The following is a 20240-nucleotide window of genomic DNA, read 5'->3' as shown; positions in this document are numbered from 1 at the left end:
TTCACTCTCTACGGCGTGCGTCTGATAATCGGCTGCTTGAACTTCTCGGCAAACGGCCGGTACGACGTTTCATTTAGCTCTTAGACCGGGCTGATTTCCGGTTAATTTGCAAGTGGAAACAGCTACTACGAACATAAACATCCGAAACCTTACCAACAAGATAAGCTAAAATTCAAGTGGAAGGACTTTCGGCTGGTCTCAGTACTGTCCCCCTCCCCTAAACTGTTTGATAGTACTACAGTTATTAACCGTATTGTATTTTCCGAAGCAGACTGCTGCGTTAATTAAAGCGCGAGTAGTAGTGGACAGTTTTGATTATTTGGGTTTGAGACAGCCACACAAGACTCTGACTCCTGAATATCTCATGCTCAGTATGGTAGATATGGTTAAAAATTGAGAATCTGGATTGAATTTCCCATCTATAACGTGCGTTGATAAAAACACCAATAAACACACGATTCAAAAGTTGCTATTTGCCCCAGTGGGGTGCTATGAAGCGTGCATCATTCTTTCGAGTTATCTGGTAGTAACATGAGTTCCCCGATAACTAAAGTGAGACATTGTACCTGGTCTTACCTCTTCATCTCAAGGGAAGCTTTATATGTATGCGCTCACATTTTGCGCGGACTATTCTGCCGTGGACTACTCTTGATATATACCGTGTATTAAGCCAGAATGTAGTCGCATGTGTTGCTATTTTGGATGCTGTAGTCAAGATGCCACCAAAAATTATTTTGGCATATCAAATAGACAAGATGCTTTAGTTTATTTTACATACTGATCTGTGAGCTACTTTCCAAAACAAAAACGAAAACAAAACAGAAAAAGAAAAAGAAAACTCTTGCGATACGGACGCCCAGTAATATCTTGATGAGTTAGTCGAGCGGGAAAATATCACAATCAGGATGCGGTCTTGCTTAAATTTCATGCAAAGCACGCTAATATCAATAACTGACAGACAAGTCTCAACAACTGACAGTCTGATATTTTGATTTTGACTTTCGATTTTGACTCTTGACCGTTTTAGGTATTTAGCTGGAAGATGTGATTATACGGTAATCTTCTTGATCTCATAAAATTTTAGTCTTGGCGTTTCATTATCGAGAAGATAGGCAACAAAAAATAGCATACGCGGTTTGAGTTTTGAGAAGAGAGCGTAAATGGCGTTCATTGCACTAAAATCTCTAAAAGAATCTCTCACCTGAAAATCATCAACAATTGCGTGATCATTATAGGTTTATTACTGATGGAGCTACGTATTCGAAGCATACAACGATTAATCTTAGACAGCTGAGATTTGATTACCAGCACCAATCCCTTGGATAAAATTATGATTACAAAATAATCTGTTGACGAGCGTCCTTAATCAGTACATCACAGATTAAAGTCCGAAGGCCAGCTTGGCGGCATGGCACTCAAAAAATCAAAATTTTCCAAATCTAAAGGAATTTCGCCAACAGCTTCCGATAACGCCAACAAATTTCCAACATTGACTGCACGACCATCAACTGCGAGAACAGGTGTATTTATACCACTGGCTCCAGGTTCAATCTTTTTGCAGCGTGCAAGCATCTCTCTTAGGCCCCGCACGATCCGTAACACTAGGTGCTGACGCGCACAGGATGAGGAAGAAAACACCGTGATGACTCTGTCGATTGTGGAGAAGACACGACTACGATCCACTTTAATGTGCTGGCGATATCGGGTGCACACTTTTAACAGAAAGACAGCGGCAAAAGCATACATCGTGTGAAAGTAATGAGGGACACCAACTAGTCCCGCCTGTAGCTCCTGAGAGTCAAGTAATGCCTCCAGAATCCCGAAGGCAGTCGAGATAGCCGTGACTCCAAGTTCATGTAAATCTGGTGTCAGTAGGCTACCTCCCGGGAGAGAAGAGGGAGATGAATAGGTCTCTGGGCTATCACTATCAGAGTAGTCTGCTGTACGCAAACCCCGAAATGCGTGAGAGCATACGTAAAATTTTGCAAAATGATAATGCACTCGAACTGCTTCACCAGGGAAATTTCCCAAGATGTCGTTGACGGCAAGTTTTCCAGCCCACCTACTAGCCCAGCGATCTACCTGGGTGTTAAACTCTCGCAACTGAGGAATCAGCATCTCAGGTATTGGACGAGTGGTATCCAATCCGTAAAGTTCACGCACGCGGGATAGTATAAAAAGAAGGTCAATATGAGAGACGCACCTTCGGTCGGCATCCGATGCAAATTGTGACGCCATATGCTGCTGCCATTGAACGAAGTCCCGTGTTACTCCAGATGGTGGAACACCTTGCAACACCGATATTTGCTCATTGCATAAGAATGTGAACAGCCATAATTGAGAATGAACAAAGGCGTCATGAGTATCATTCTCACCCGAAAGAGACAAATGGTCCTTGTGGTAGTATAACGATATAGCTTTTCTTATAGCCAGACCCGATAACATCCATCCCAGATCGGAAAGCCAGTAGGCTCCAATGCAAATTCCTCTCACGTCTTCAGGCCCAAGCCTCGGGCGAAACATCAAAGAGGCGGTTAATGACTTGAGCTCCCGGATTAATTTCTCATATGCTTCACTGCCTGTTGGATCATGTAGAGCCCCAACAGTAACCACGCAAAGTGAAAGCATTGTCGAGCTTTTCCGCAACCCAGAAAGTGTGCTATACTTTTTGGCAAGATGGCCAAAAAAATAATGATCTAGTCGTTTAAGATAAAGACTTCCAAATCGTTCTGCTTCTACCGAAGATACGACACCTCGAGAAATAAAATCATTTTTTTCAACAATTCCAGAGAGAGAAATATCAACAATTGTGCTATCATCTGCAAGTATTGATGGCCGCTGTATGCGAGTTATCTCATATAAGGACTGTATAGGTGCTGAGGCAACTGATTCTGGAGTTGGAATAGTGATGTCGACGTCCTCCTCAAACTCATCAGACTTTATGGCAGCTGCAGTAGAAGCAGAATTATATGCCGTAGTAGATGATTGAGCTACAGCTGAAGTTACACTGCTGCCCAGATTCAGTATTGTTCCATCCTCCCCAAGTTCGTCGGCCGTGACAGGTTCGAGAGACATAGCGCTTCTGGCCTCATTAACCGCCAAAAAAAGCCGTTTGATTAACTTCAAATTTTTTGTATTCCATTTCGCTTGCTCTTGCACAATTGCTTGTAGTGTCTTGTTGGGTGAGCATAGGAGGCCGCGCTCTTTACATCGTTTGCAAGGGGGACCTCCACCCTCAGCATCCGACGGCATGATACACTTGATCTTCTGCTTCCGACAAGCAGGACAAGCCTTTGACTTGCGGGTAGTCACTCCAATTAGCTCCATTTCCGAGTCGGACTCTTCCGCGGCAGCAGCAGCTGCTGCTGCTGCCACGACTGCTAATGAAGATACATTAGCAGCCGACTGTTGCGAAGCCACCGCGCGGAGATGTTTGTTGAGCTCACTGCTATCTCGGCCGTTGTCGTCGTCAATTTTCCTCTTGTTATTCATTGCTAGCTGATGACGAAGAGCAATGTCGGCCATGCGCCCGGAACTTTACTGTGAAGTAGACCAGTTCCGTGAGTGCGGGGCAGCGACTCCTACTCCAGAAAAACGCTTAGCGGCCCGAGCCAAATGCGGAGCCATCCCCGAGGTCCGGATTCCGCATAAACTGCCACAGATTTACTCAGTTAGTCCCTATATCGCGGTAAATCGCCTTGATCACGTTTGAACTCTAGCTAGAAAAAAAAATACATTGTACAAATCATCTTGAAAGCGTCATGCAATCTCAAACATGTGAAGCACAAAAAGAATCCCAAAAATTTCCCAAAAATATGATACCCTCAAATAATAAAACAAATCACAATGCATGCCGCTAGTTGGTATGAGTCATAAACTAGAATTATCCGGATAACAAACAATTCACTTAACCACATCTTGTCTCTCTAAAATACTAAATATAACGTGGGAACTTCATCGCAGCCTTCATCTGTCTCAGAGGCTGCCTTCGCCAAAGACCCTTTTCAACTGTCGGTACAATCTCAAGCTCTGCCTCTTCAGCAGACTGTCGAGGTGCCGCTATCGATGCACCAGTTTCAGATAACTCATCTCGCGATGCATTTTCTTCATCGCGAGAAGATCTGCGAACTTCACTGTCATGAAAGTATTTCATCTTTTCTTGATAGGATGTGGGATATATCCATAATGTCAGGGGCGTGGTCATAAATGTCAGCACGAGTGCCATGACGACAAACATCGTGAACACCCTCTGACTCAGAATTCCCGCCTGCAGTCCAACATTAAGCACAATCAATTCAACCAGTCCTTTACATGACATAAGAGAGCCAACGGCAGAAGCCTCGCGCCATTGCAGGCCGGTGTATCGGGCGGCAACAGACGCACCACCAAACTTTGACACAAAGGCAATGCAAATAATAGCAATAGTATAAGCCCAAGTGATACCATTGTCCAATAATCCAAGGTTAGTGTTTAATCCTGAAAGAACAAAGTAGAGAGGCAAGAAAAGTAAAGTAATAATGACTTCAATCTTATCGGCTATCGCTGCTCGGAACTCCTTATCTTCCGGAATGATCATTCCTGATAAAAAGGCTCCAAAAATTGCATGGATACCAATAACATCCGTTAGAAAAGCAGATGCTACTATAACCAAAAATATAAGCAAAATCATAAACTGAGAAGGCGAGTGTTCTTCAAGACTTCCTGTCTTCTTAGCGGCATAAAGTAGAAGAGGCTTGACTAAAACGAAAAGAACAACTACCCATCCGAATGCAACAAGAAAAATGTAAAGAACAATAATTCCGCTCGATGCATTAACAAGAGCAACTGTAAGCGCTAGTAAACACCAACCCACGATATCATTTGCAACGCCTGCTGACAAGACAACTATACCGACATAAGACGACAGTAACTTCAGCTCAGTCAAAATACGAGCAAGGACGGGAAAAGCAGTAATCGACATTGCAACTCCGACAAAAAGTGCATAGATTCCAAACGACACTGATTCTGCAGACTCGCCCGAAAACTGATGATAAAGGCCAACTGAAACGGCAACACCAAGACCAAAAGGGACAGCCATGCCCATGAATGCAACTATGCTTGCAGTCTTAAAATTCTTTTTAACAAGAGATAAGTCCAGCTCGAGTCCGACCAAGAAAAGGAAAAAAACAAGACCGAGATTAGCAACAAGAGTCAGCATGGCAATTGATTCGGTGGGAAAGATTCTTTCCTTAAAGTGAGGAATCCGGGACATAACTGACGGTCCCAGTATAACGCCTCCAATAACTTCAGCGATAACTCGGGGTTGCCTGATGTAGGCTAATGGGTATTGAAGTAGTCGACATAGTACGTGGATAATGACAAGCTGGCAAGTGAGCATATTAGTTATTTGGTCCCAAAGACAATGTCAAAAGATAATACATACCTGTATGATGAACAAGACAAGTGGATCAGCAGAATCGTATTCTGATGGATTTCTCCCGCTAAATACGCTGGTTGAAACTGCCCCAGCCATAGCTCGAGTGAGGAAAAAAAGTTGGATGGTGAGCAATGGTTGCCGAGAGCTTTGCTTATAACCTGGCTGCTGCGCCGTTGGCACGGGTTTCACTTTTGTGCGCACACCGTCGGCGCACTGGTGCAAATAGATTCACGTGACGCCATACAGCTGTTTAGTGCCAATGCCAACTTAACTTTCTTAACTTTACTACTTTTGGTTGTTGTGATGAAAATACGTTGTCTATTTAAACTCTGCTTTTTGAAATATAGGCCTGGTTGGTGGGCCTAGGTAAGGAGATGCAATGGGTCTTGAGGAGCTGGAGGCATACCGTACGGTACCGTCATTGAAGAGAGCTTTTGCGTTCATGTTACGTCTTTGTATATAACTTCTGTATATAATTACACAAATAACATACAGTTATATTTATATCACACTATTTTTTTGTTTTTCGCATGAGTGCTAATAAATACTGGCTGGTCTCTATTGCACCATTTTCGATATCAGCCCTGTATTGTTGGCAGTTAGAGAGGGATGGTAGGCGCGCGTCTAACTCAAAGTAGCTTCAAGTAAACAACCCTGGAACAAGGAACGCGATCGTGACTGCCAACCCCGTCGACTCCTTGTTTACTTTATACTGGAATAGTCCTCGCGGTGTAGGCCTTTTTGTCACATCAATAGCCCGCTCATCAATGATGCCGATCTCCAAAGAATTTGGCTTGCAAAACAGACTTAAATTTCTAAGCGGTTGTCACTAACGTAAACTAAATTCCCTACCTCCTCCAACACTCGATCTGCACTGCCAAGATGAATGATGCTTTGTTTCAATTTCAGCTACGTCTCTCTTGCCAATTGCCAGGCTGAATTCTCTAATTGACTCAAGTGAGGGCTGCCAAGCCCGAAGTGCAAAGTTTGTCTGGCCTGTAAACCACTTATTACAGCATGTTCTCTCTGGCCTTCGCGTGAAGCCCCTTGCTTTAGCATATATCAAGTCATTAATGATATACAGTCCACAGTTTCAAATGTCCACAGTCTTAAACGCTGGCGATAAGAAACAAAACTTCATAATATATAAATCATCTACGCACATACACTCAATCGTCTCTATCCCGTCTAAAACTATGAAGTAGAGGATCTCCCTCTCCTTCCTCGAACACCTGATCCACATCTATACTCTCCGCATCGGTATCGTGAAGCCCGTTTGTATCTACACTCGCAAGTGTAATCGAGTCCACCAAGTCATTCTTGCCAATACGAATATTTCCCTGCTCATTAAGTACTGCGATTTCGTCGTCAGAAAGACCGTTATCTAGGAGATTTGTCTCTGGAACAAATGACGACGAATGCCAAGCAGAAGGACAAGTCATATACAAGCTGTCTATCTGCTCTAATGTCAATCCCTTCGTTTCGTACACAAAGAGAAGAACGAAAAGTGAGCCTAATAAACTTGCCGTACCCTAAAATACGAGTAAATAAACTATAAATCGAACCGCAAATCAAATAACTTACCCAAATGAAAAATACAGAAGTTCCCAGATTTAAGCTACCCGGGGAATTATCAACCAGAAATGGAGTTGAGATAGAGATGAAGAAGTTAAACACGTAATCGCATCCAATCGAGAGCGCCAGACTCTTAGCTCTCGTTCGGAGAGGAAATGTTTCTCCCATAACAACAAGTAATGGCGGTCCTGCTCCACAGGACTCGACTGCAATATACAATATAGTGAAGCTGACTAAAATCTTCTTTGCAATCTCAGATTCACGACCAAAGACAAGACCAGTGACGGCTATGACATATTGCGTTACAAAACATCCGAATAAGCCCACAACTAAAAATGGACGCCTTCCTAGTCGTTCAACCAGATATAGAGAAGGCAGTGTCATGCAAAAGCTGACAAGATTAGTGGCTATGGACACTAGGAACGAGTTTGTGACTCCAGCCTGTAGAAAGAAATCAGTGCCGAAATACTTGATAAAATTCACTCCCACAAGCTGGCTCATTGCACCCGCCACTAGGCCAATCATCATTCGATAACGCTGCCTATTTTCTTTTCCAAAGCAGTCCTTTAGTTTCACGTTGCTCAGCGATTGCTCAAGTTCAACCGCTGCTTCAATTTCGGCAAGCTCCATCGAGATCGAAATATTGTCTTCATCTTGATGTCTGATCGTAGCTAAAGCTTTCCGTGCCGATCCAATGTGTCCTTGCTTAACCAAAAATCGAGGAGACTCCGGCAAAAATATAAAGCCGGTAACAAGAATTGCTGCCCACAAAAACTGTAGATAAATCGGAATGAGGTATGAAGATTTACCATCTCTATTTCTAGATCCATTGTCAACAAGTGAAGCAATAAGAACTCCTAAGGTTTTTGCCGTGTGGTAGCCTGCTGTGATAGCACCTCGCAAGTGCTTGGGTGCAATCTCGGCCTGGTAGAGCGGCCCAAGTGATGAAACAGATCCGACTCCAAATCCTGCAACAAAACGACCTTCATCTAAGTTAGTATCACTGTTGTAATCTAAACCTCTTGAGGGGAAAAATCAAATGGGTAACACAACACACCTAAAGCAAATAGCTCTATGCTTACCCTCGCCACTTGCATTGAAACTCCAAACATGAAAACCAAGCACGCTACAATCAACCCTTTTCGCCGGCCTTTCCGATCAGCCAGATAACCAGTTGAAAATGCACCTGAGAACAGTCCTGCCGCCAATATTGATACAATAAGCGACTTGCGTGCAGAAGGAAGGTAAAAGCTGCCTGGATGTGTCGGGTCCGGTTTGCCGTAATCCTCCTTAAAAGTGTCCATGGCTAGAATTCCCGCAATAATTCCTGTGTCATATCCATAAAGGATGCCTCCGACAGTAGTAAAAGCGCCAATAAGTATTGAGGGGCCTAAAGACCCTTTTTCGAATAAAGGCGCCATGCTATGTTTACGTTGCGCTTGCGCCGGGACCGGTATATGCAGTGAAGGGGTATAGTACACACGCCCTTATAAAAAATAATTGACAAGGTAAAACAAAACAAAAAGAACCCAGTAAGTGCGACAATTAAATACTGATAATCCTGCTTGTCCTACCGGACTCTGAAATATTAGTGCTCAGTGTGGTCGGAAAAAAACGTACTGTTAAGCGCGCCTAGCTTATCGTTTTATCGTAAGTTCTAATCACCCCCACTATATTCGCAATTAAGAAGTTAATCTCTCGGCTACTGTTCTGATGCAGCTACATGTTATGGCACACCAACTGTCCTAGTTTTATCCGAAGACTAACTAAAGAGGCCAGCAGTGAATTGGAGAATATTTTATGCGCAGTAAGTATACATCTAGGCATTGGTTGTATTATTAGATCTTACGATAGCATTTTTGTGAGAAACAAAACTCCGCATCCGCCTTCTACTCATCGGGCCTACTCAGGCCAACCAGTAGGTTTCCGGCGACGCAAATAAATATCTTAATTGGCTCATGTTTTATTTATTTATTATTTATATCGCTTCAGCAAATTTATTTACAGCAACAAATTCAGTCTGATTTGCCAGATTGTTATATCTCTCCTGAGATAAGAAATTCCTTAGAGTAATAATTGTAAATATTTAGTGGCTAGATTATTTCAAATAATTGTGCACTTCAAAAGATTTTTTTTTCTTGAAATTTAACTGCCTGTCTGTATAATTTGGAAGCATATTTACATTCGCAGTCTTCGCTGTTGCTTGCTCTTTTTGGAATAGTAGCATTTATGTCAAAATTTACCATGCTTATAATCAGAAATATTTCTCAAAAAATGACTAGCTATAGGCGATATAGTCAAGAGAATATGAATGAGATTTTCATTCTTTTGATAATTTATTATAGTTCACACCCCTCCTCGACATAAAATGGCCTGGCGAAGAGCCAAACGCGCCTTCCACATCAGACAACCGAATACAAATGAATAATCATTGAAGAAATGAATGAGTAACTTCATGATATGCAAAATAAAAGGAATGAAAAACACCTCGACAATGATAACATAATATACACCAAGTTTATAACATCATGATACAGAGAAAATAGACCTCTAAGAATGTAAAAGCGAAAAACAAAGCTCAAAACCACAACCAACAAAAATATCTAAAACGGGTATGCGAATGCGGAAAAAATTTGACTGTCCAAACTGTTTCCACGTCAAGACGGTCATCTCATGTGCGCAAAAACAAAGTAATAGCGTACTATCTAAAACAAAATAACCAGCACTCCACCAACGCCTCCGCAGACAATGGTGAGCATGGCCAAGAAAACGATAATTTGATGCAAAGCGCCTGGCACACTGTGCCGCCAAAGGTAGGCGGTAACACCAGCTAAAGCAATCATTTCTGCAAATACTAAACCGATTGATGCAAGCATCGAGACATACACTGGCGCAGCAGAGTGCTGTCCAACAAAAATGATACCGTCCAAAATGCCGACAAGAACCAAAGAAATACTAAACGAGACGGCATAAAACATTGTAAGGGCACGATCTAATGATATAGTATCGTGAAAGCCGAGAATTGACTGCGGACGGCCACCGGACTCCAGATCACTAGGTGTGGAAAATATGTGAGATGCGACGACATCAGCATCATGGTCATTACTCTGTAACAACCCTTCCCTTTCTGCATCATTTGCTGCACGACGAGAAGGAGATTCTTCGATTATATCGCTGATTGACTGCACCTTTTTGGACACACGACTCCAAATACTATTAGACCAATCTGATAGCTTAGTCAAAGTACCAGAATCGCTGGTGGAATTGTCGACATCGACGTAGAACGTTGCCTCATCATCGTCATCAGGATGATCAAATTCATTCCAGTATCGACTTTCATTATTCTCGTGATGCATAATTGTCAGACGACGATCAGAAGGCTTGTAGGTCTGTCTGCCGCGATTAATGCGACCACGGCCAAGTTGTGCTATTCGAATTGCTTCTGCTGACGGACCCTTTCGGCGTTCAGGAGCGGGAGAGGGTGATATTGCACGAGCAGAAAAGATAGAAGAAATAATGGAGCTGGCACGCTGGCCGACTGGTGTTGTAGAATTATGCCGTAGACCGCTTACAGATGCGTTAGCAACTGTTATTGGCATATTTTCAGGCGGTGTTTCAACACTACTATTTCCTTCAACCGTAGCTGAAGAAGAAGAAGACGATGAGGAGACTTGAGCATGGCATTTCCCGGAAGATGTCTTCCGAGATTTTAATCGTAGACGCATGCTTTGCTTTGGAAGTTTATGAATGTCTTCGACAAGAAGACGAAGCCAAGTCGGCTGCTGCTGCGACAAATGAAGCATACAAGCTGCATGGGAGAAATAATTGAAACCACTGACCTCGTACACGGTATGCGAGGCCTTCAGATCGTAAAGCCATTTAGGCTCTGATCCTTGCCAGCGAATCTCAAGCACTGAATAAGGGAACGATGAATAGTCTCTGGCAGAGCCGAGATCAGTCCAACCAGTGGCAGAATCAATTGTACGATATTTTATAGAGCTGTCCAACGAGGCCCATACTGTAGATCCGCTGGTTCCAATCTGCTCGTAACGGACCCGTTTTGCACCCACAAGTATGGAGGGCTTTGCGTTATTTTTCTTTAGCCATCCGACCACTGACTTACCAATACTGTCAAGTTGCTGAATCTCTTGTTGGGAAGCAGATGAGTTGACTATGCTTTCGATGAATTTTTTCTTGCCAGTCAGGGATGCTCCGCCGGGTGTGCAGAGTATTGCTTCAGCGCTTTCGATGTCAACATCGGCCACGATTTTCGAAACCTCGTCGCTAAATTTTTTGATAGACAAAATATTCTCCAAAGCGTTATCAGAGTTGAGATATACCATTCGAGTATCAGAGTGAACTTCGTACTCAGAGATATTTCGACGAAAGAAGGACTCGTTTGGCATAATTGATAGATATTTAAGTAAGTAAACCTCTAGCTCGACACAGTTGTCTTCATGCACCCAAAATGACAGAGAATTTGGGGCGATAGAACTGGAAGCTTCAAAATCAAGATCTCCCATGGTGGAATGCGACTGAGAAAAGAAACGCAATGAAGACTGAAAATAGCGACGGACAAGATCATATAGAAAGGACAGCTCGACAATAAGAGGCGTAAAGTCACGTTTTGCAAAAGATTTTGGGTTGTCGATGATGACGGAGAAGCGAGACGATAGAGAAGATGTCTGCGACCGCTTGTTATACGCTTTGACAAGCTTACGGAAAGCTATGCGATATTCAGTCAGCATAAAACAAAAGAAATGAAAATCAGAGCGTGAATTCTCAAAAAGCTGTCGACATACCTATCTTATGGGAGCTGACGAAACGAGCAAGGGACTGCAGCTCATGATATAATCTGTTTGACGAATAATGTTAGATAATCATTCAACTAAGGGTAGCTAGCACAGATGAAGGAGAGAGCGTACGACTCGATTTCGGACTCTATTCGTAAAATAGGCCGTTGCCTCTGAGCGTTCGAGACGGGATAGGTGCGGGCGGCATCTTGCTTTGAGATAACCTCGACAGCCTTGTTGCAGTTACGAATCCTCCGGTCGAGCTCGCCAGCTTTTGATCGCACAAATATATTTACCTATGCAAGAGTTAATGAAACCGGATATAGTCTAAAAAGATGCCAGACATTGAGGCATACTCGATCAATCTGTTCCGAGAGAGCGGCGTAGATGATGTCTTCGTTTCCTACACCTGCTCCAAGAACGACTGTGTTTTTAATGAGCTCTTTAAACTCATCGTAGTCGACGGCATATGCTTTCCATTCGGGAACAGAGTACTGAGCGAGAACATAGCCGTAACGCATCGCTGACCCGTGAAAGCAAAAGGGTTGATGACAATAGGCAGACGAAGAAAACAGGAGAAAATAATGGACGGTAAATGAAGTTGAAAGGATGTGTTTAGAAGGCGCAGCCTGGACGAGCTCGAGATTGAAAATCAATTGAACCAGCGCGCCACCGAAAGCCCCAAACCCGAACCGGCCCAATATGGTACTCTATAATTTTCAACGCTTGACCAGGAAAGTTCCATTACTGGCTACGATAATTATTGTGAATAATCCATGTGTGTCTTTATTTTTGTCTTTTGACGAGCTAATTGGGAAATTCTAGATACTCAACACAAACTATTACTGGAGCTGTTTGAGCTATTTGTGAAATCTCAGGCAATGGACCTGGTTCAGAATATTGTCTAGTCTGAGCTCGACTGCCGCTTTGAGCATATGCAGATTGCGGGCCATTCCTAATTAGGCTCGCAGAACCAGAAGCTACGTTTAGCAGTAGATAAATACAAGTCGCCGACGGAGTTTGTAGTAGAGCTTTATCAGTCTGCTCTTTCTCTAGCAGCGTAAAAGGTCTGCGCAGGCAGCAGCGCGCACTCTCAGAGAGAACTCGTGAGATTCAAAAGGCATTATTAGCAGCCTAAATCCGGATAAGCTGACAATCTACAGTCTGCCTTTCTTTGTCAGATGCTCGTGGTCTCGACCGCGCGCCGCTGACTCTGAGGCAGTTGGCGCGGGGTGGCCAATGAGCATAGCCAATGAGCATCGAGGCGGACGAGGTATGAACTCAGCATGGTCCGACGCCGAACAAGTTTTGTCCATAACTGATTAGTACCGATAAACCGACAGCCATCAAGTGGTATTAAGTGGTGCCATCAAGGTTCTTCTGTAATCGCCATGTAGCTAATGGCAGCAGCTGTAGATAAGCTATCTGATGCTGCGTTTATAAATATCTTCTCGCTCCTCGTGCGGCAAGCCACCAATTTCCTCTGTGAAATATGACGTAACTTGATGCGAACGGGCTTTATACATGCGTACACTATGCTGTGCACACGTAAATACAGGGCATTTTATTTTATTTCATTATCTGTTGCTTTACTCTATCTCAAGCACTTTCAATTCTCCAATTCGCCTTTGACAGGAGCAAGAAGTGACCTGTCACAGTTTGTGAGCGCTATCAGGGTTTTGGTTTTGTTTCTAGGATTTTGGCTTATCTGTGAGATACGGTCCTGGTTCGAGCTCCCGGACGAGTCATCTTGCCTCGTCGTGCAATTTGCTCTTTTTTAGTTTCGTAATGATGCGACAAGAAAAAGACGCAGTGCTGTTCTCTTGTTTACATTTTCAGTTACAAACACAAATGCTGTATAAACTCAGCAGCAACTATCCTCCAGTATTTTCTGCTCATATCTGTCTTCTAGAAATGGAGTTGCTATTAGAACGTCAATATTGTTATATACTGTAAGCAGCACTAAAAAAAAAAGTGCAAAAAAAAAGACAAATCGACATACAAGATACTTTTATGAAATCGCCAGCAGTTGAGATGTTATCTACTATTTTTTGTCTTTTTTGGCAGCCTAGCTTTCTGCAAACTTTATAATCTGGAGCGCTCACACCTTGGTTGCACAATAAACTTCGAATTCGATCTGATAAAAAACATTGGGTTATGTTATGAAACCAGACTACTTATTGAACATCGTTTGCTGCTTAAGATCTCTTCGCATAGTAGATCTCATATTAACGAGTGTTTTAAATTTAGTTTCAAGTCAAATCAAATTGGGTTGCTTCGTAATCTCTCCTTTGACATCATACAAGTGCTACATTGTATGGGACTACGACACCTGTGAAGAAAGCATATGCAATATTTCAACAACCCATCAATATTTAATTATTCGAATTAGCCATTTCAAATATTCAAGATCGAATATATAAAGTTACAGATCACCGAAGAGCAAACGCGAAAAAAAAAATAGCAATTTACATAAGCCGAACGAGTTGGCATATTTCAACTAGCCCTTTAGCTTACGCATCCGTATGTTCACCAGACAATTTGTCCTCCTTCTGCGGATCATCAATCGCACTTCCATTATTTGCTTCACCTTCACGAATTGCAGCTAGCCTTTTGGCTTCATTATGAATATCAGCCGCTGTCTTGCTCGCATCGGCGTAGAATTTGCGAACCTGACCGCCAGCCTGGTTATCCATAGCTTTCTCAAAGTAACGATGCAATACACCCTGCGTACGTTGAATATGCTCGCGAATACTATATTTTTCGTCGGCGGCGTGAGCAGTAGATGCAGCCTTATTGGACAAGTCGTATTTGCTGTCCATATCCGACAGAAATTTTGAAAACCGCGACGAAATCCCGTGCTTCTCGTCAAGTTCGGTTGCACGCTGAAGAGCCTTGTCACTGAGCTTATAACCATGACTCATAATCTCTGCCAGAACGGCAGCCTTGGGTTTTGCTTCTTGGGGAACATCTCCAAAAGCATGATCATCTGTATCAGACGTGTTTTCTTTAGCCTGGCGCGGCGCAACATCGCTATCGCTCTCGACAACAACCTTTCTCGATCCCAAAGGCGTATCGGTCAATAGAAGTGCGGTGCTCACCGCCTCTTCTTCGGTAAATATCACTCGTGCGGTAAGAGATTTCTCGCCGGCAGGCGTTACTGCACTTACAATCTCGGTATCCTTGATCTTGCCACAGAACGAGAAAAAGCCTTCGATCTGCTCCTTTGTGACATCAGGAGAGATATTAGAGACAACCACAGAAGTCATGTCGTCCAAAATAATAGTAGGGAATAAGATAGAAAAGTATATAAATTCTTTGTTTAAACGCGATGCCGAGTCTCTATTTAAATATGAGCCGTAGGCGAGACATACGTCATCCTATTTATCACATTGCCTCCCACAGCACGTGTGACAATGATATTCATCGAGATATTAAGTAATAAATCATTACTTTACTTTTAATGCTAATTCTAGTAAATAAATCTTCCTGCTACTTGAATTCACAGTCATAAAATCAGAAATATGTCAAGTCAAGAGACCATCATTATTCGCTCCGACTGACACTGAATTAGCAACGCTATTCAATAACGTTTAACCTTAATTCGTTACATCTCTTCGACAGTCCCAAACACAACCACAATTTATACAAGTCGCAAGAGCAAAATGACGGGATATCAATTCCCTTCGCAGGATTCCGATCCATTATACCATTTCAATGTCTCGGCTTTGGGCGCACCGGCTGTGTCAAGACTGGGATGGTCTGTATATTCGTCTAAAAAACCAATAATGAGCGCAAACGAGATCGAGCGAGCGACTGAGAGACTGACTATCCCAATGCCTGAAATGATTTTCGGCAATAACTATATTGTTGTTGCACACAAGAGTGGCTGGAGCTTAGGATTCAATGCAATAGACGCGCTTGATTTGGTTGCGAAGCATGGAAACCCACAGGGCGGGCTTGTGAAAGTCGCCTACTCTGACGCGTGGATGAATGACAAGTATGTAACGCCCTCGAGCCCTTCATTTGCAATCTAACCCGACAAATAAAGAAAGAAGTCTAGCGGTGAAGTTCATCAGGTAGTCAAACCATTTGATTGGACGTACACAACATCGTATCAAGGCACACCTGCATCTAGCCTAGTCTCATTTGAACGCACCTCAGAAACTATCCCACTAGGCAGGCTTCGCAGACCTGATCCCATTCTTTTCTTTGACGACGTCGTTCTGTTCGAAGATGAATTAGGCGATAATGGTATTACTATAGTTAGTGTCAAAATAAGAGTTATGGAGGAGAGGTTATTTTTACTTTGCCGATTTTTTATGCGTGTCGACGATGTTCTCTTTCGAATACGAGACACGCGACTGTTCATAGAATTTGCCGACAATAAGATCCTAAGAGAGTATACCGTCAAGCAGGATTCTTACGAAAATGTTAAACGAAAAATCAGGCATTCCGCAGGAGATTTAGGCCTATATCTCCGAGATGCCAACTGGGTGGCTGAGCAATTACCAGTTGTGGAGACATTTACAGAGACATCTACTATACCAGTAATAAACTGAATATGCATCTATATTACAGCTGAATAAAACTAAACCTCATCTTAAATCACTTGTAATTTTTTAACAAAATCTCTGCTGCCGCAAGATCCTCTGGGCGCGCATCCTTTGATTTCACAATTTCTTGAAGTTGCTTGGCCGCCATATCTTTTATCATTTTATACAACTTTAGATCAACCGTGGACTTAGATTGCTGTAAAATTCGTGTGCTTCCCTATAAGGCAAAAGCGTTAGTTTGCAATATATTTTTGCCTTCGAGTATACATACAATTAAGACACCTGCCCATCCACGAACATAATGTTCACATAACTCCACTGCCCTAAGAAAAAATTTGGTCGCCTCAATCAACTTCTCCTCAGCTGGCGCAGCTGACCCTTGAGCCTGTAGATTAGCTGCAAATTTGAGCGTAGTCTCTCCGACAAGTGCGTTGATGTTGTATGCCAGCGGGTAAAGTAGTAGCACTTCATGTAACGCAAAAAGAGCTTGCGAGTACATCCCTGCTTCAATATATGCCTGTGCTAGTTCTGACCAAGCCTCTGCATCAGATGGAACGTGGTCAACCAATTTCAATAACTCATTCACATACTGCACGTTGACAGCAGACGAAGCCGATGAGGCCGTTGTCTTTAATATAGCAATTCGACGCTTCCAAGCTCCCGTTTCAGTTTCAGGACGGCTATCGATATACTCAAGTGCCTTGGCCAAAGAATCTGTAGCTTCAATATATAACGCCTGGAGGACGGCAACCCGGGGTGATTCTGTCCCAAAACGGTCAGTGAGAGTCGTCAAAATTGCTGAAGCCTCAACATCATGAGACGTCAGTAATGATAAGTTGAAGTGCAGCTCGTATAACGAAAATATTTCACTAGAGTCCAGTTTTCGAGCTGCGACACCGGATGTAATGAGATTTGAAGATTTATCATAAACGTCAGTAAGTTCAGCCGGCGTCATAGTAAGGAAAGACGAAGTCTTATGAACCGATCTCAGCAATTCAATGGTATCAACCATTGTGAAATGTTTATTCTTATGCTCCCTTGATCGTGGACGTATGCAGCTGATAATATTGCCAGAATGTACTGGATTCTGATGCTTCCCTTTTAACTTGACCACGGTCTCATCTGGAGGGGAACATAGTATAATTGGGTTAGGGAATTTGGTGCATGTACCTGGCTCTCTTAACCTTTAAACAAACGGCACATTCATCAATAAACTCTAGACAATTAACTCCTAGGAAAATTCGCTCTTACAAATTAATTTGGCATCTGATGCTGGTGCAATGTTAGCTGTTAATGTGGGTATATAGCGAGTAATGTGGAAGTTTTTTTACCACTCCGTTCATGATATGCCCGATTTGCGTGGGCATATCAACAAATCATCAATAGGCGATGATGACGATGATGAACTCAGTCAGCTTCGCAAATTTGAGTATGTTTCACAAACAGAACAGTGCAATATGATATCTCCTGAAGTTCTTGCTCCTACAATTATTTTGACAGGCACAATATGCGGATCCTTTGCTATATACTCGCGCTTCTTTCGCCGGTACAAAACAGCACTTGACATTCCTACAGCACTATATCACCGTCAAGGAAAGATTAGAGGACGCGTTGTCAGTGTCGGAGATGCTGACAATTTTCGTCTTTATCATACACCCGGTGGAATATTAGCGGGATGGGGATGGGCGCGACCAATACCATATCAGCGCATATGGAAGCGCTCAAGCACCGCAACTCACCCTAAAGAAACAAAGCAGCGTGCTGCAGCACCGAAGCCGTCTTCGATTTGGAAAAGTCTTGTTTTTACGGGCCGTCCGTTGAAGAAGCGGGCTGCTCAGCCAAAACTTTCGAGTGAGACAATACATATTAGACTATGTGGGATTGATGCCCCCGAGTGTGCATCTTTTGGTCATCCTGGACAGAGATACAGTACGGAGGCAAAGCAGTGGCTGAAAAGTTATGTACTCGGAAAGCGCGTTACGGTGAGATTAGATTTACTTGATCAATATCAGCGTGCAGTAGGGAAGGCCACAGTATGGACAATTCTGGGTCCGCGAGATGTGTCTGCAGAGATGCTGAAGGCGGGATGGGCGATTGTGTACGAAAGTAACCGAAATGCCAGTTTCGGTACGACACGAAAGCAGTACGAAATGCTTGAGGATCATGCAAAAAAGAAACGAGTGGGTGTGTGGCAAAGCACGGAGGGTTTTGAGACTCCGAGCGAGTATAAGCGTCGCATGAAGGCGGATATCTAAATGATATAGTATAATAGTCATGTATCTGAACTACAGATCAAATAGCTCAAAAATGGATCTGTATGCGTTTGCAGATCTCCGGCAAGAATTGTATTATCCTACTCTTGTCAGTCATCCATATCTACCCATTCCTCCCGATTTATATTGTACCTGTTCTTCCAAACTCTATACATTTCCTGCAAATGAGAAATATTATCCGCAATCTTCGCTACCTCATTAGCATTTTCTTTATAATCGGCAACGTCAATGTAGCTCTTTTTATAGGCGGCGTAAGTGCTTGGCAGTAAACCAGTAACGTACGAATCGACAAGTTTTAAATTTCTTTGATCAATGCTGCCGATGTGATATGTAACGCGCTCTAAATAATCTCTAGCTGATTCTCCTTCTTGCTGTGAGGTATAAATCCGTGAGGGTGCTGGTTTTATCGTATCGCCAAATATATTGCTAAATTCAGAAAGAAAGTCATTAAAAAGACGAGGTTTACTGATCCAGTCGGAGCCGTTATTGGAAATCTCTTTATCAATGTAGGTTTTTGCCCATATTAAAGCAGCACCGTCGAGATAGCTCAGAAATAAAGAAAGGCAAGTTAGGTCTGACGCATTGCTTGTCAGATTTATTTGTGCCTTTAGATTGAAATCATTCAGAAATCTCGAGACGTTGCAAGATCCTTGAGTGTATAGAGAGCAGATACCGGATGAGCCGATGCGAGTAGCACTTGCGCTATCATTATGGTCAGACGAATTACAATGCTCCTGAGCCCAAGTAATCACAGTTGAAGGCTCACATAGACTCGATGTGGAGTCAGGCGGGTTATTGCCATTCAGTGGATCGATATTGCGCATCAATATAACATGTATTGATTATACTCTCGCCCCATCGGAGAGATATTGAGAAAAGAGAGATTGAATAGAGTCAATAACCAGATTGCGGAGATTAGCACTAGTAAACACAGTAGTTGGGGTGACACGGATGCGATGTGGCTTGACTCTGTGTGGCACGTGCCCCTCTAAATTAATGATATGACTTCTGCGTTTATTCATGGCAGGAGTTCTACCGCGATTATCTGAGTAAGTGCGATAATTGCAACTTGGTGGACTGATATTCAATCAGTGATTCTACCGACCGATCACATCATTATCAGCATGGTTGTGATTTACAAGTTGTTGTGTGCCTTAGTTATCTCTGATAAGCTATTCGTCGGGAGACTATGCATTCAGGAATTTTAATTGTACACCCGCTATCATATTCGCAATAGAGAACATCTTGGATGAATCTGGCGTATGGACAGGTTATAACAGTGATTTTGAATTGATGAGGGAGGCATATAATAATAACAATTATTATGAAATGCTGCGCATTCAGGTCTATATCGAGAATATGATGTTGGGCGAATACGAGAATTCTGATGATGGGGTTGTAGCCTACATTGATGTACTTGTCGAAGGATTCGTGGATAATTATGAGACTGATAGGTTAGACTGTTTGATGCTAATCTTGGCACAGTCATCAGACTATGATGAAAACACCGACAATTCATCGAGATACATTCATAGTAGGGTTTAGTAGGGTTTAGTAGGGTTTAGTAGGGTTTAGTAGGGTTTAGTAGGGTTTAGTAGGGTTTAGTAGGGTTTAGTAGGGTTTAGTA

General features: G+C 42.9%; 8 protein-coding genes across 8 annotated transcripts; 2 read left to right on the top strand and 6 right to left on the bottom strand.

Annotated features, from left to right (window-relative positions):
* Positions 1 to 1374: 1374 nt before the first annotated feature.
* On the bottom strand, positions 1375 to 3525 carry V2V93DRAFT_377892 (uncharacterized protein; the record flags this gene model as incomplete). Its single annotated transcript, XM_066911933.1, has 1 exon — positions 1375 to 3525. One exon carries the CDS (start codon positions 3523 to 3525, stop codon positions 1375 to 1377), a length of 2151 nt encoding a protein of 716 aa, XP_066767662.1.
* Positions 3526 to 3674: 149 nt separating this feature from the next.
* Positions 3675 to 5628, bottom strand: V2V93DRAFT_363592 (Sodium/hydrogen exchanger family-domain-containing protein). The gene is made up of 2 exons (XM_066908641.1): positions 5423 to 5628; positions 3675 to 5362 (listed from the first exon to the last, which is right to left on the bottom strand). Exons 1-2 carry the CDS (start codon positions 5510 to 5512, stop codon positions 3935 to 3937), a joined length of 1518 nt encoding a protein of 505 aa, XP_066767661.1. The 5' UTR covers positions 5513 to 5628; the 3' UTR covers positions 3675 to 3934.
* Positions 5629 to 6585: 957 nt separating this feature from the next.
* On the bottom strand, positions 6586 to 8412 carry V2V93DRAFT_377890 (general substrate transporter; the record flags this gene model as incomplete). The annotated part of the gene is made up of 3 exons (XM_066911932.1): positions 6586 to 6948; positions 7001 to 7974; positions 8049 to 8412. 3 exons carry the CDS (start codon positions 8410 to 8412, stop codon positions 6586 to 6588), a joined length of 1701 nt encoding a protein of 566 aa, XP_066767660.1.
* An 866-nt stretch (positions 8413 to 9278) lies between these two features.
* Positions 9279 to 12458, bottom strand: V2V93DRAFT_363587 (uncharacterized protein). Its single transcript, XM_066908640.1, has 4 exons — positions 12141 to 12458; positions 11917 to 12080; positions 11794 to 11846; positions 9279 to 11717 (listed from the first exon to the last, which is right to left on the bottom strand). The coding sequence occupies exons 1-4, from the start codon at positions 12303 to 12305 to the stop codon at positions 9697 to 9699; spliced, it is 2403 nt and encodes an 800-aa protein (XP_066767659.1). The 5' UTR covers positions 12306 to 12458; the 3' UTR covers positions 9279 to 9696.
* Positions 12459 to 14132: 1674 nt separating this feature from the next.
* On the bottom strand, positions 14133 to 15323 carry V2V93DRAFT_363583 (uncharacterized protein). The gene has a single exon (XM_066908639.1). It carries the CDS (start codon positions 15051 to 15053, stop codon positions 14298 to 14300), a length of 756 nt encoding a protein of 251 aa, XP_066767658.1. The 5' UTR covers positions 15054 to 15323; the 3' UTR covers positions 14133 to 14297.
* V2V93DRAFT_108527 (type 2A phosphatase activator TIP41) lies at positions 15252 to 16560 on the top strand. Its single transcript, XM_066906740.1, has 2 exons — positions 15252 to 15784; positions 15836 to 16560. The coding sequence occupies exons 1-2, from the start codon at positions 15450 to 15452 to the stop codon at positions 16344 to 16346; spliced, it is 846 nt and encodes a 281-aa protein (XP_066767657.1). The 5' UTR covers positions 15252 to 15449; the 3' UTR covers positions 16347 to 16560.
* V2V93DRAFT_363580 (uncharacterized protein) lies at positions 16351 to 17468 on the bottom strand. Its single transcript, XM_066908638.1, has 2 exons — positions 16612 to 17468; positions 16351 to 16557 (listed from the first exon to the last, which is right to left on the bottom strand). Exons 1-2 carry the CDS (start codon positions 17350 to 17352, stop codon positions 16393 to 16395), a joined length of 906 nt encoding a protein of 301 aa, XP_066767656.1. The 5' UTR covers positions 17353 to 17468; the 3' UTR covers positions 16351 to 16392.
* A 69-nt stretch (positions 17469 to 17537) lies between these two features.
* On the top strand, positions 17538 to 18751 carry V2V93DRAFT_363578 (uncharacterized protein). The gene is made up of 2 exons (XM_066908637.1): positions 17538 to 17769; positions 17841 to 18751. Exons 1-2 carry the CDS (start codon positions 17730 to 17732, stop codon positions 18593 to 18595), a joined length of 795 nt encoding a protein of 264 aa, XP_066767655.1. The 5' UTR covers positions 17538 to 17729; the 3' UTR covers positions 18596 to 18751.
* Positions 18752 to 20240: the final 1489 nt, after the last annotated feature.

This window comes from Kockiozyma suomiensis (assembly GCF_038497685.1).
Source record: "Kockiozyma suomiensis strain NRRL Y-17356 unplaced genomic scaffold V2V93scaffold_2, whole genome shotgun sequence".
Taxonomy (NCBI): Eukaryota; Fungi; Ascomycota; class Lipomycetes; order Lipomycetales; family Lipomycetaceae; genus Kockiozyma; species Kockiozyma suomiensis.
The sequence above is the reverse complement of the archived record's forward strand: the minus strand, read 5'-3'. Positions and strand labels throughout refer to the sequence as shown.